Source organism: Nelumbo nucifera, chromosome 4 (genome assembly GCF_055504915.1).
Source record: "Nelumbo nucifera cultivar China Antique chromosome 4, China Antique-T2T, whole genome shotgun sequence".
Classification (NCBI taxonomy): domain Eukaryota; kingdom Viridiplantae; phylum Streptophyta; class Magnoliopsida; order Proteales; family Nelumbonaceae; genus Nelumbo; species Nelumbo nucifera.
In genome coordinates this window covers 20042112-20054699 of record NC_142652.1, presented here as the reverse complement: position 1 = coordinate 20054699, position 12588 = coordinate 20042112, and the positions used below count along the sequence as shown (strand labels likewise).

At 36.8% G+C, this 12588-nt stretch overlaps 1 protein-coding gene across 1 annotated transcript; it reads right to left on the bottom strand.

The window, feature by feature from the left end:
• Positions 1–392: 392 nt before the first annotated feature.
• Positions 393–5746, bottom strand: LOC104597971 (Tetratricopeptide repeat (TPR)-like superfamily protein). The gene is made up of 7 exons (XM_010259794.3): positions 4910–5746; positions 3490–3712; positions 2884–3366; positions 2032–2238; positions 1795–1932; positions 1510–1698; positions 393–730 (listed from the first exon to the last, which is right to left on the bottom strand). Exons 1-6 carry the CDS (start codon positions 5500–5502, stop codon positions 1513–1515), a joined length of 1830 nt encoding a protein of 609 aa, XP_010258096.1. The 5' UTR covers positions 5503–5746; the 3' UTR covers positions 393–730; positions 1510–1512.
• Positions 5747–12588: the final 6842 nt, after the last annotated feature.

The following is a 12588-nucleotide window of genomic DNA, read 5'->3' as shown; positions in this document are numbered from 1 at the left end:
TGTGACGCGCTCAGTGAGGAGCAGATCCCAATTCCTAATAACCATAGCTAATAGCTTCAGGAGGCTCCCGGCAGAGTGGTTTATTTTAGAATCAATCCAGATGGTTTAATTCTCAATCTGGTGATCAAGAGGCCAATGGAACTTGGTCAACTTCATCCTACATATTATGTCTCATCTGGATTCTGAACTGTGAGAGCCCATACCAGAATCTCCTCTTGTTGAAGCACTACCTTCTTGGCTTTCCTATGCCATTGCCCATCCCCATAGCATATAGTAGGCCGTCCGGTGCTTGTTGCGCAAAGAAAGGCACTCCGGAATAGTTAGTTCCACATGAAGCTGTTTTCTACAATTCTAGCTTCGTAAGATGAAAGATGCATACACAGTTATCTGCATTTCTTCCAAGGCCTTTTCTTTCATTAGGAGTTCGAGATTATGGAATTCTAGGCAGTAGATAATAACAATTAACCAACACTCCAATTCCCTCCGAATATTCCTAAAAAGAATGGAGAAGCAAAAGGACGGAAAATAATGGCAATAGGAGGTTACAAACCTAGGATACCTCCTTCTGGGTCTCTCTCTCTCTCTCAAAATAAAGTACAAACGGAAATTTACAAGCAGGGATGTGCAGTTCCGGGAGAACAGGAGGAAGGATCAGCAAACTTATTGGTCAAATGAAACGTCAGTCTGAGAAGTCCCAGTACAGAAGACGAGCTCATGGCAAAATAACCCACTGCAAATGCATAGACAACCATAGTTTGTAAATGAAAGCAATTAGCATCTTTACAGATGATCAAACAATTACTGGAAATAGCAAAGTTAGGAATCCCATATAAAAGAATCCATAGAGGAAGGAAATCAGTTCTCCAGTTTGTGCATACATGTGGGACAAGCACAAGGATGTGAAAAAATACAGGCAAGATCTCTAAAGCCAAAACAGCGATCAGAGAAACAATTTAAGCAACTTTGTCACACTCAGACTGGATGTGAAACTGTTTTGGTCACTGGGTCATGGGTCAAATGGTCCAATCATCCAAAAGCATAAAAAATAGCAAATGATTCCTCTCTTCCAGATTATCTTTTAAAGCCATTTTACATCAAACTAAACTTGAAACAGTAAAATACTATAGGTTATAATACCTATTAACAATCTAACACGTATCCAGTAAGTTCCACCAAGTTAACATTTCTAAGAACTAGGTAATCCAAAAAAAACATTTTTGCTGCTGGTTTCACATCCAAATAGTTCGTCCATCTGATCTGGTCTAGGTCTGATAAACATTGCTCAAAGCATCACTATCTTGTAAAACTATTCAGAAGACTTCCATATAGGGGTTAAAAAGAATGTTAAAATGCCACTTTAGCATCAGAAATATAATTTGCAGCCCAAGCAGAATTGAATAATGCTGCCTCAGAAGTCAAAAGAATCTTCATTCATGCAATGCAAGATACTTTAACAAGGATAGTTACACTTCTGTCCTGATGAAAATGTTCTTTGATGCAAGAATTTACCTATTAGGTGTAGTCAGTGCTGTACTCAAGATTAAACAGCATGTCTCTGCGGTTTTCTGTACCCATTCGAATCTTAAATTTCTTAGCCAGGGATTCCACCTGGTCATCACTCTCATAATCAAATTCTCTCATACATCGCCTTCTGACCTTCTTCAATGTCTCTTTGGATGGTACAAAACCTGCATTCACCTGCCCAGATATTTTAGCACCAAACCTTAGCTTGTTAGCACCCGTGCAATATATACATATATACACAAGCTTCCACATGAACTAGAGGAACAATACCATCTCATCAATCACAGAGAGAGCAGCCTTAGCATCCCGATTAATTAGATGAGCATCAACCAGCAATGAATATGATGTTGCATTTGGTTTCACACCCAAGCTAGTCAAGTGCTCAAACACCCTTGAAGCTTCAAATGTCTGCCAATATGAAGGTCACTTCTACAGTTTCAGCTAAAAGTATGAGAGAGAGAGAGAGAGAGTATTGAATACAACAAAAATGCATTAAAAATTTCCCACCTTCTTGAGCTTTCCAAATGCATACATCAAAGCATTATATGAATGGATATCAGGGGTCAAGCCATAGATGCTGCCAATGGCCTCAAAAGTCTGATAGGCTCGATCAATATCCCATATGTTTGCACAACCCAATATTATACAATTAAGAGCAGCAACAGATTTGTAAGGAAGATCTGCATGGCTCAAATTCTCCAATTGGAAATAAACCTGACAATTTTAACAGTAAGTAGATATATGCAAAAAAGAAGGAAAACAAAAAAACCTTCTACTCTTCTTTTTCTTTTTTTGTCTGTGTGTGTGTGTGAGAGAGAGAGAGAGAGAGGACAGCATCACTAAGACTGTTTTAAAGATAACAACATAAACTCATTATGTTAATATTTTATAGGTGGATTAACTCATATCAACAGGGGAAAAAGAAAATTGCACATTCTCAAAGTAGACAAGTTATAGTATTGGACTGTCTTTGCTTCTTCTATAACACCATATATAAAGAGATAAGAATTAAATACTGATTTAAAAAGGATAACTACTAATTGACTGCATGGCAATTGTCTAATACCTGTGGTGACACACACAAAAACTGAAACCAAAATCAAAGCGCAGTTCCCAAGGCACTGCAACCAGAAAAAAAGGCATGGATTGCAATTTACCTTGAACATGCAGTACACCTAAATCATCCCATACTTAACCTAATTCTCAAAAAGATTTCAAAAAGGTACACTAAGTTCCTTATTAAATGCACAACAACAACAACAACAACAACAACAAAAACTTTGTACAGATAGTAATCAATTTTAACTTAAAAAAAGAATTATAGGTAAGGTGAGGAAGAAAGTATAGACAAGCACATACTGAGTCCAGGGTCTCAAAACCATTCTTGGTGCATGCCACAACTAATGGATGTAAAGAGGTAAATGGAGAGAATAGATCCTGATCTGCAGCTTTAGTAGAATTTCCATAAGCAGATTCAAATTCATGCAGAGTACTGAAAGCCTTCTGCAAATTTCCCAAAGATGCATGTGCATATATCTTCCCAAGGTAAGATTCTGGGTTGGGTGCCTTCTTTTGACGCAATGAGCGCCGTAGGATAGCCCATGATGCATCTAGAAGAGTAGCATCATAGGTCCTACTGGCAGTTCCTAACGCTGAAACAACCACTCCTTCATCAACAGAGAGAAGAACAGGTGGCCTTGCATTCTCTCCACGAGCAATCCATTTAGCTAGAAACTCCAAAGCATAAAAAGCCAATTTGCTGTTATCTGCTTGCATTGCAACATCCACAAGGTAATTACACATGTTCCAGCTTGGACAAAGAGCTTTATTTTGATCCATTGCCTGATCATTAACAATTGATAATTAATGGAAGGGAGAAACTAACCCAAAAAAGAAGAACATACAAAAGCAAGCAGACATATAAAATAAAAAATAATAATAATGATTAGCAACTCTATAGTGTACCTTGCACCTCTCTATGATGGATGCGAGGGTATCCAACCTTCCTGCATTACCACAACTCCGCACACATTCAGTAAATACCCTCATTGATACCATGTAGCCAGATTTTAGAGTCATATCTATATATTTTAGGGCAGCATCTATCTGATTCTCTGAAAACAACATTCCAGTAACCAATTCGTATGTTTCTTCATCTGGCAGAGACTCTTTTCCTGTCTGCAGCATCCTGATATCAATAAAATCCATTCATCACAAGGCAAGAATGCACATTCTAACATATATGATCTTAAAAATAATGTCTCACTGTTTCACGATTAATGTGACAAGAGCAATCAATATTAGTATGGGTTAACAACAAAGAACTCTGTCCTTGTAATGAAGAAAAACAATGGAATGGAATGACACAAGCAAAGGCAAGAAAAAACACATGAAATAATAATAACCAAATCAAGTGCAGTGGTAGGAAGAAGCCCTTAAACCTTAACTGTTCTGCAAGGCCTTGCCTGTGGGAATTAGGCAAATGACCAGATAATGTTCGAAGGTAGGCAATAGACCAATTAGACAAGTCTGATTGGTAATGTTCTATAGAAATTTCTCTTTTCTATATATGTTGATGTGTGGAAGTACACTGCAAGCCTGCAACAAATTAGAAGGCCTAGAAAAGGTCCATCTCTCTGAACTCCACTGTCCAATAAAGAGATGACTACTGTTTACTGACCTTAGTGTGCAATAAAAATATATATATTCAATCTGGAATACAGGGACCTAACATTTCAAATAAAATTTTTGCATCTCCAATTAACTCTATACAGCAATCAAATCCAACCCAACATTATGAATGAATAACTATCCAAGACCAACACAAAGAAAAGAGGGCAAGGCATTGCCTGTGGGAATTAGGCAAATGACCAGACAATTTTTTTTTTTTTAACTTGATAAATAATGACCAGACAATGTTCGAAAGTAGGCAATAGACCTATTAGACGAGTCTGAAACATTGACAATGATTCACATAGATGACCTCAGTAAGACAAGACTTAGGTGAAAACTTGAATAGTCGAGTTAATACAAGTGGGAAGAACCAAAGACAAACGTATGCTAGACTAATTCAAGGTCGCAATATGACGAACAAGCCTAAAGACAAGTATAACTAATCAGTTCTGAATGAGATCGGACATTTTAAAGGAAATATAGCTTAAAACAACAGGGAATTAAACAGGGCATTCCGTTGTCCAGTCTAGAGAAGAAAATGAATCTGGTAAAAAGCCAGAAGGTTAATCATGTGATTAAAAAAGCACCTTTTTTAGTAGTATTTAGTAAATAGCATACGCAACATGCATTTAGTGGTGAGAAGTGAGAACAGAAATAACAAAAGTTCAAGTAGAATAAAATACCAGAAAAAGATTCATTGCATAGTTCATACCGTTCAAGCAATTTCTCTGCTGCCTCAGTCTCCTTCGCTTGATACATAGCCTTCAATACCAGATTAAACGATGCTGTGTTCGGTGTAATCATATAATCTTCCATTTGTGCCACCAGATCAAGGAGCTCCCCTGCAGTTGCACCATTTTCCAAGTTCGCCCTCAAGTAGTGATTGTACAAGTTAACGTCGGGCCTGTTCGGCTTTCCATTCTTGTCGAGAGACTTTATCCAGAACTCAAACAATTGTTTCATGTCAGCCCATCGCCGTGAAGTCATCCAATCAGCAAAAACGTTCATGAGGCTCTGAACATCGAGCGTCCGAGATAAAGATTGAATCTTCGCAGACGGTGTTTGATGAAGGAAGCCAAGAGGGACGAGTGACTGACCCGGTAAAGGAGTTTGTATGGGGTTCCTCCAGTTCTGCTGGTACATGGGGCTGCCTGATGAGGGGTTTGGAGGCAATGGAGTCGAATCCGGGATTGAGGGTTCTGCAAGTTGAGGTTCCTGGCAGAGGAAGGTGAAGGTGGAGATCGTTCTGAAGGAGTTAGGAATTAGGGTTTTAACGAAGGTCCTGCTTCTAAACAGCATCGCCATTGTCGACGACAAGCTCAACTTTGTCTGTCAATCTATCCCTGAGTCTGATGCGGAGCTTTCATGAGAATTGGACGTGACAATCAAACAGGGATGGTATTGCAAGCTTAGGGTTCAGTTCATCGTCCTTGTTGTTTTGGTTGAGGTGAACTCTGAACTGGTTAGGGTTTCCGGGCATGGGCAGATCAGCCTTCGCTAGTTTCAGTGCTATCTCATCTCATGGTCAGGTGCTCTCGGTCTACCGTTTACATAAGAAAGGATATCTTGGTCATTTTGGAAGAATTCACATCAGCGCCCCACACGCGCCCTACAGAACATCCCAACCGTGTAGAGAAAACATCTCCCCATGACCGGTATGGGAGATGATCCTAATGCACGGTGAGATGTTGCATCTGGGGTGCGAGTTGGGTGCGCTCAGTGGGGCACCAATGTGAATTCATTTTGCAAGGGTTATTTTGAATTTTGATCATCCTCATCCTCATTATCCTGAGGCCTCACCTTGGAGTGGGTAGAATATTTGAGACGATGAAATAATCCTACGGTGATGGTGGTGTCCTCTTGGCCTCTTGGGCTGCGCTGTTATCTTTCGACTTTGGTGATTGGCCTTGGGGTTTTAATAATGATCCCCACTCTGTTCCAAACGATTCCAATCGAACAACTCTAGCATCACCTTTATGAGAACTCTCATATATGGGTCCGGAACTGTGCGCCCATAATTTGCTGCCATCAATTACCAAAATAAATAAATAAAATCCCATGGTTCAACATTCAAAAGCCAGGGACCACCATTTAATGGAGTTCACATCTGCGCCCCATTAGGTTCCATAGCACATCTTTACCCTGTATTGGGAACATCTCCCAATGACAATATCATCATTTTTGATACTATCATTGGGAGATATTTTTTAATAGATAGTAGAAATGTGCTATGAGATAGGGCTGTTCATGAGAAGGCTCAACCCGACCAACCCGAACCGACCCAATCCGAGTCGGTCGGGTTTTCATCAGCATCGATCGGTTTCGGGTTGGGCAAAATCATAAACTGATATATCGGGTCGGTTTCGATTTTTTTATGTGAAAACCGAAACCGACCCAAACCAAACCGAACCAATTAGTTTTTTAGTTCGATAGTTCCTAGTTTACTACTTAACTAGTCTTCTACTAGAACTAGAACAGCCCTATCTTCTAGTTCCTACTTAACTAAATTGTATCTATCCTAATTTTTATAGTCTTTTACACCAAATAGGCAACCCATTAGGCAATTACAATTAGAATTAGGTGTCCTTCTAGTTCTAGGCTTCTCTATCATTTTTGTACAGGAGCAAAACCGAAACCGACCCAACCTGACTTAAACCGACTAGGTCGGTTTTACCTATCAACAGGTCGATTTCGATTTCCACCTCATGTAACCCGACCAGGTCGGGTCGGTTGGGAAAACCTCTGTAAATCGACCCAACCCGACTCGTGAACAACCCTACTGTGAGACGTTGTGAAGCGCAGATCTGAATTCCATTTAATGGGTCTCATTGGATCATGAGTGAGAGATTGATTTGAACATTATTAATAGATATTATGTGCGATTGGACATTTGACATAAATTCTCCACCCTTTGATTATATGAATTAAAACAAGATTGCTTAAGTCTTCTCTTTTTTTAGTATTCATGCGAGTTGGGTAGTGTTGTCAATGGGTTGTCCCGATTGATAATTGGATTTGTTATGGATATTGCTTGTTTCCAAATTCCAATTAATTCAGATCTAAATCGATTATTTATTTATTTTATCAATAATATACCAGGGTGAGCGTTGTAAATAGAGATAAAAGATACAAATTACCAATATGATAAGCAAAGTCAAGTATCCACTTTACATGTAGATATAGATAAAGGTTTCCTAATTTTTATTATATTTTATATATAAAATGAACAAATTCGATAGATAATATGTAACATAATTTTAGTTAAAACAGTAAAACACTTGATTTATTAATATATAAGTAATTTATTATTGTACTCTCACTTTTATTAAGATAAGGATATATTATGAAAAATCAAGATTAAGCCCAAACTGCCCAATTCAAGCCTAGCCAGCACTGAAATTTGATTAGAGGTAGACATGAATCGAGTTTTTTTTTTTTTTCCTTTGAGCTATTTGAGCTCAGCTTAACAAAAGTTTGATTTGTGCTGAGCCAATCTGATATTCGAGTCCAAATTCCAATAAAACTTGGGTTCAAGTTCAAACATATGAGTTTTTGAGTTGAGTTGAACTTAAACTAGCATTTCTACTCAAATTGAGCTCAAGCCCTATAGTTTTCTGCCGAGTCAAGTTCAAATAGTCTAATATTTAGTTGGGCTCAATTTGAATTCACTCCTAAATTTGATACATTCAATATGGGCTCGGCTTGGGTTGGTCAATCAGCACATACTAAATTTTGATGTAAATATGTATGCATGTATATATGGTTTAATAAAAAAATAAGCATATATGTGTTAATATATGTGTTTATAGGTAGTTAGGCCTGACTTGGGTTGAGATAAGGTTGGGCTGGGATTTAGCTACCAGCCTGAAAAAAAAAGAGCCCAAACTTTGGGCCTGGGTCTAGCCTGAGGATTGAAAATCCAAGCCCAACCCTTGTAAAATTGCAAATTAGGTTGGTTTGGGCTTGGGTTGGGCCTAGGGATGTCAATTGGACTGGATTTGGTCCAATCTGATCCAGTCCAATGTGAGTCCATTATTAATGGACCATGTCCAATCCGATCCAATAAATGGTTTGGACCAATTTGGATTGGTCCAATTCAATGTCTGGACCGTCCAATCTGTTCAAGTTCATTTTGATTTGGATTGATTTCAACACAAACCCGGTCCATTGACACATATATTCTTATCTTATATCAATGGACTAGATATTGGCTTAATCCAACCCTATCTAATATAAATTTGTTACGGACTAGGTCCAATCCAATCTAATAAATATTTTTGACCAAATTGGTCCAATCCAATATGTCTTGTTGGTCTGTCTAAATTGATTTTGGTCTGGATGGAGTCCAATCCAAAACAGATCCATTGACACCCTTAATTGGGCCTGTCTAAGTCGCAGTCCTTTTATAACAGTGTATTTAGTACATAGGCTAGTGCGAAAAGGTTTGAGAGAATCTGCTTTATTATTAAGCTTTTCTCAACCAAAAAAAAAAAAAAAGAGTGAGTTCAATATGGAATCATGGACCATGGAACAGGTATACAACAAAAACAACACATGGAGAGTTAGTTGTTTTTGAAGCCTGTGTTGAATTCAAGGTATTTCTGGTATGTATCAAAAACAACTGTATAGGAAAAGTAATCAGGGAATGTTTTATTACTCATTCAGATTCAATGACTAAGCACGGTTGGGCATATCAAGCAAGCCAGGAGTGTTCGATAACATGCATGAATGGTTTTGTTTTTGAAAGCAAACTTCGTTTTTTGAAAACAAAAACAAAGTTCGTATTTTGATTTTTTCGATGACATAACAGTTATTTTTTGTGTTCAAAAAAACAAAACCAACCCCCGGAGTTCAGCTTTCTATTTACAAACTAAAAAAAAAGGTATATCCCAGGTCCAAAATACCTTGAGAAGAAAAATGCTCTTAACGTTTACCCTTTACACCGTTGCACTTCCAAAGCCACACGATTGAACCCACATCCAAGAGCAACGAGCTTCAGCTTGGAGGATGGAGGGCCTGGAGGCCGTATGGTAAGGAATTCAAATCCTAAAATTAATCCAAATGCAACCTTAGATTTTGTTTTTTTTGTTTTAAACAAAAATCAAATGCCCCGCCGTTACCTGAAAAATGTAATTGTTTAAAAACGAACCCATGCAAATACAAATATAAATACGTAGAGTGCAAACACATACAAAATATAAGGTTTTGCACTCTACATATTTATACTCCTCTTCTAAACTGAGTTAAGGCTACATTTGATTCATAGGAATAGAGGTTTGGAATCAGAATCAGAATGGGCTATTCCAACTCCAACTGTTTGATTGAGCAGAATTGGAACCCCATTCCCATTTCTGTTGAAATGACATTCCCCTATATGAGGGAATGACCATTCCCTGCCCCTCTCTTGAGAATGAAATTCCATTGCCTGCTTATTCCAATTTTCATTCCCATTCATGTTTGAACCAAACAGATCATGAGAATAGACCATTCTTGATTCTGATTCCGAAAGATTTTGATCATAAATTAAATGAAACATAAAGTTTTAAATATATCATAAATAATTTCAATAAAATGAGAGGACGTGGGTACTTGCATTTAATGCTCAGTTTTATTTAATTGATTATTACCATTTATGTATTTGACACCATTGACGGGCAACATTTTTATATTTCATTATATTCAGTTCCATATCCATTGCTAAATTATAGGTGTAAATCAGGATCATGTTAAGAGGAGACCACAATTATAATTATAGGTGCAGGACAATCTGGAGACACTCAATAAAACGTGAACATGCCGGTGTTTGAAAAAAAAATAAAAAAACATCACACTAATTGGTGTTTGATTTAGAACATTGGCGCATGGTTTTTAAAACCACTTCCGAGGACCAATAGGTTAGGGGTCTGGTTACTGGGTCGAATAGTTCGATCATTTGATTCGAACGGTCAGCCCGTTTTAACAAAAAATAAAAAAATGAAAACAGGTCAAAACCTTTTGAACGATTAATCGCCCAAATCAGCGGTTTACTAACCAAAATTAACGGTTTTTATGAAAAATCCGATTTTAAGGAAAACTAAAATTGGTCATCTGACCGATTCCCGATTTTTCTGATCCGACCATCCGGTCCAGTTTTGAAAACAATGCATTGGCGTGTTTTACATTTCATTGAGGGTTATGCGACCTAGGTCGCAAAAAAACGTATTTACTCATTCGTAAGACTTCGGAAAAAGTTTTAGATTGACTGCTAACATAAATTAAGCAACATTCATCCTTTTGTTCAGGTTTAGGGACTGGCCATGTAATAAATATATATTACATATTATTCTGTTTTGGTTAACCAAAATTTTAAACTTGAAAAATGAAATCGAAATTGAATTAGCCAAAAACTAAAATAAGTTAAATAACTAAACTGAAAAGACGGAGATTGAAAGTTTCGGTTTTAACCAAGCAATGCTTATTCTTAGATTTATTTTTTATTAAATAATTTTAAAAATTAATTATTTTAAATGAAACTGAAATGAATTATCAAATTAATGAAATGTATTATTTATACTATATAAAGCGCATACATACCTTGAATTCCATGCAGAAAGAATGTAATATATGATTAATACTTATTTTTTGCAAAGAGAAGTGCTAAAGGCACCTCAATTTAAAATTTTTATTTTTTTTCAAATGTAATTGTTTTAAATGGAATTTAAATGAGTATCAAATTAGTAAAAATTAATAAAATTTATGATCTTTATATCATTTTTAAAATGGTATCGTGTGCTAAAGAAATCACATTTTTCTATTATCCAATCCAATGAATTAAATCAAGGAAAAATTCCTGATTAGTACCCTGTACTTTGGGTGTAGTGTCATTTTGGTCCCTCAACTTTAAAATGCGACAATTCGATACTCCAACTTCCAAAATGTGTCAGTCTAGTACTTATCGTTAATCAATCTATTCACCATCCCCTAAGTGGCATTTGAAAATGCATAAATTGCCTTTCAAGTGTCATTTAATTCTCTATCAACCATCCAAATGTTGACAAAAAATGAACAGTTCCAAATCCTTGCTTTTTCTATTCAAGAAAATTGGGGTCATGTCTCATAGGTATTCTGGCGACCCCAACTTTATTGAATAGAAGAGAAGGATTTGGTACTGTTCATTTTTACAACATTTGGATTATTAATAAAGAGAATTAGATGACAGTCAAATGGCATTTGGGTCTTTTTCAAATGCCACTTAATAGTTGGTTAACAACAAGCACTACATTGGCACGTTTTGAAAGTTCGAGTATTGAGTTGTCGCATTTTAAAATTCGATGACCCAAATGACACTATGCCCAAAGTATATGGTAATAATGGAGAATTTTCCCTATTTAATTACAAAGTTTACTCTTTTAAAAGAGGGAAAATTCCATATTAGTATGCTGTACTTTAGTGGTAGTGTCAAGTTAGTACTTGAACTTCAAATTGTGTCACTACAGTACCTAAACTTCCAAAATACTGTTAATTCAGTCCCTATTGCAGCCTGTCATTTATCTAACATGTGCAACTTAAAATTTTTGAAAATATCAAAATTGTCCTTCAAAAGAAGACACTATTCATTATCTTCTACTAGACTTGTTCATGGGCCAGGTGGCTTTCATTCTTTATTAACAGATTTTTTTTTAAGGCTCGAGCTTGAGCTCGGCCCGACCATCGGGCCTACAACTTGGACCTGAGCCCAACCCTCATAAAAAGGCCGAAGTCTAGGCCTGGGCCCAAGCTCAAAGTCTAAAACTCTCTCCACACACACATCACTTTGAAAGGATTTAATTCATTTTCCTTTCTTATTTTTTCCCTTTTGACAGTATAAGCTTAGTTCGTGGCTTGCCATAATATTCTGTGCCCAGTCGCTTGCAAACATGAAGAATATTGAAAATGATCTCAAACAGAAGATATCTATGGCCATGATGTAAGTAGAAGAACTCTTCCTAGAGAATGGTTGATTGTAATTATATATTTATTGCTATCATTTATCTTTAATTTCCCAGTGTTTTTTTTTTTTTAAATATAGTTTTCTGTTGGAACTTAGAAATATTTTTTAGATTGGAAACCGGAAACGTACTAGGACAATCGTTCTGATTCTAGATTAGTTTGAAAATGTTCTACTTATTTGCTTAGAGTTTCCTTGTTTCTTCATTAATTGTTTATAAAATGGTTGAGTGATTATATTTCTTCACTCGCTGTTGTTGTTATTAAGGTTCAAAATATCGTTACGTATCGGCCCGTATTGGCCAGTTGTATCGGGGCTTTCCTGATACGCCTCTACAGGGATTGTATCGGGTCAGGCCATGGTTGAGAGGGTAGCTGGAACTTAAATCGACCCCTCTGAATCAGTTTTGAAAAAAAATAAAACAT

Excerpts from the sequence above, each read along its gene's own strand:
- LOC104597971 (XM_010259794.3), bottom strand. The coding sequence starts at position 5,502 with ATGGCGATGCTGTTTAGAAGCAGGACCTTCGTTAAAACCCTAATTCCT. Across the intron at positions 3,713-4,909 it reads GCAGAGAAATTGCTTGAACG|GATGCTGCAGACAGGAAAAG; the intron begins GTATGAACTATG and ends TATTGATATCAG. Across the intron at positions 3,367-3,489 it reads CCATCATAGAGAGGTGCAAG|GCAATGGATCAAAATAAAGC; the intron begins GTACACTATAGA and ends GTTAATGATCAG.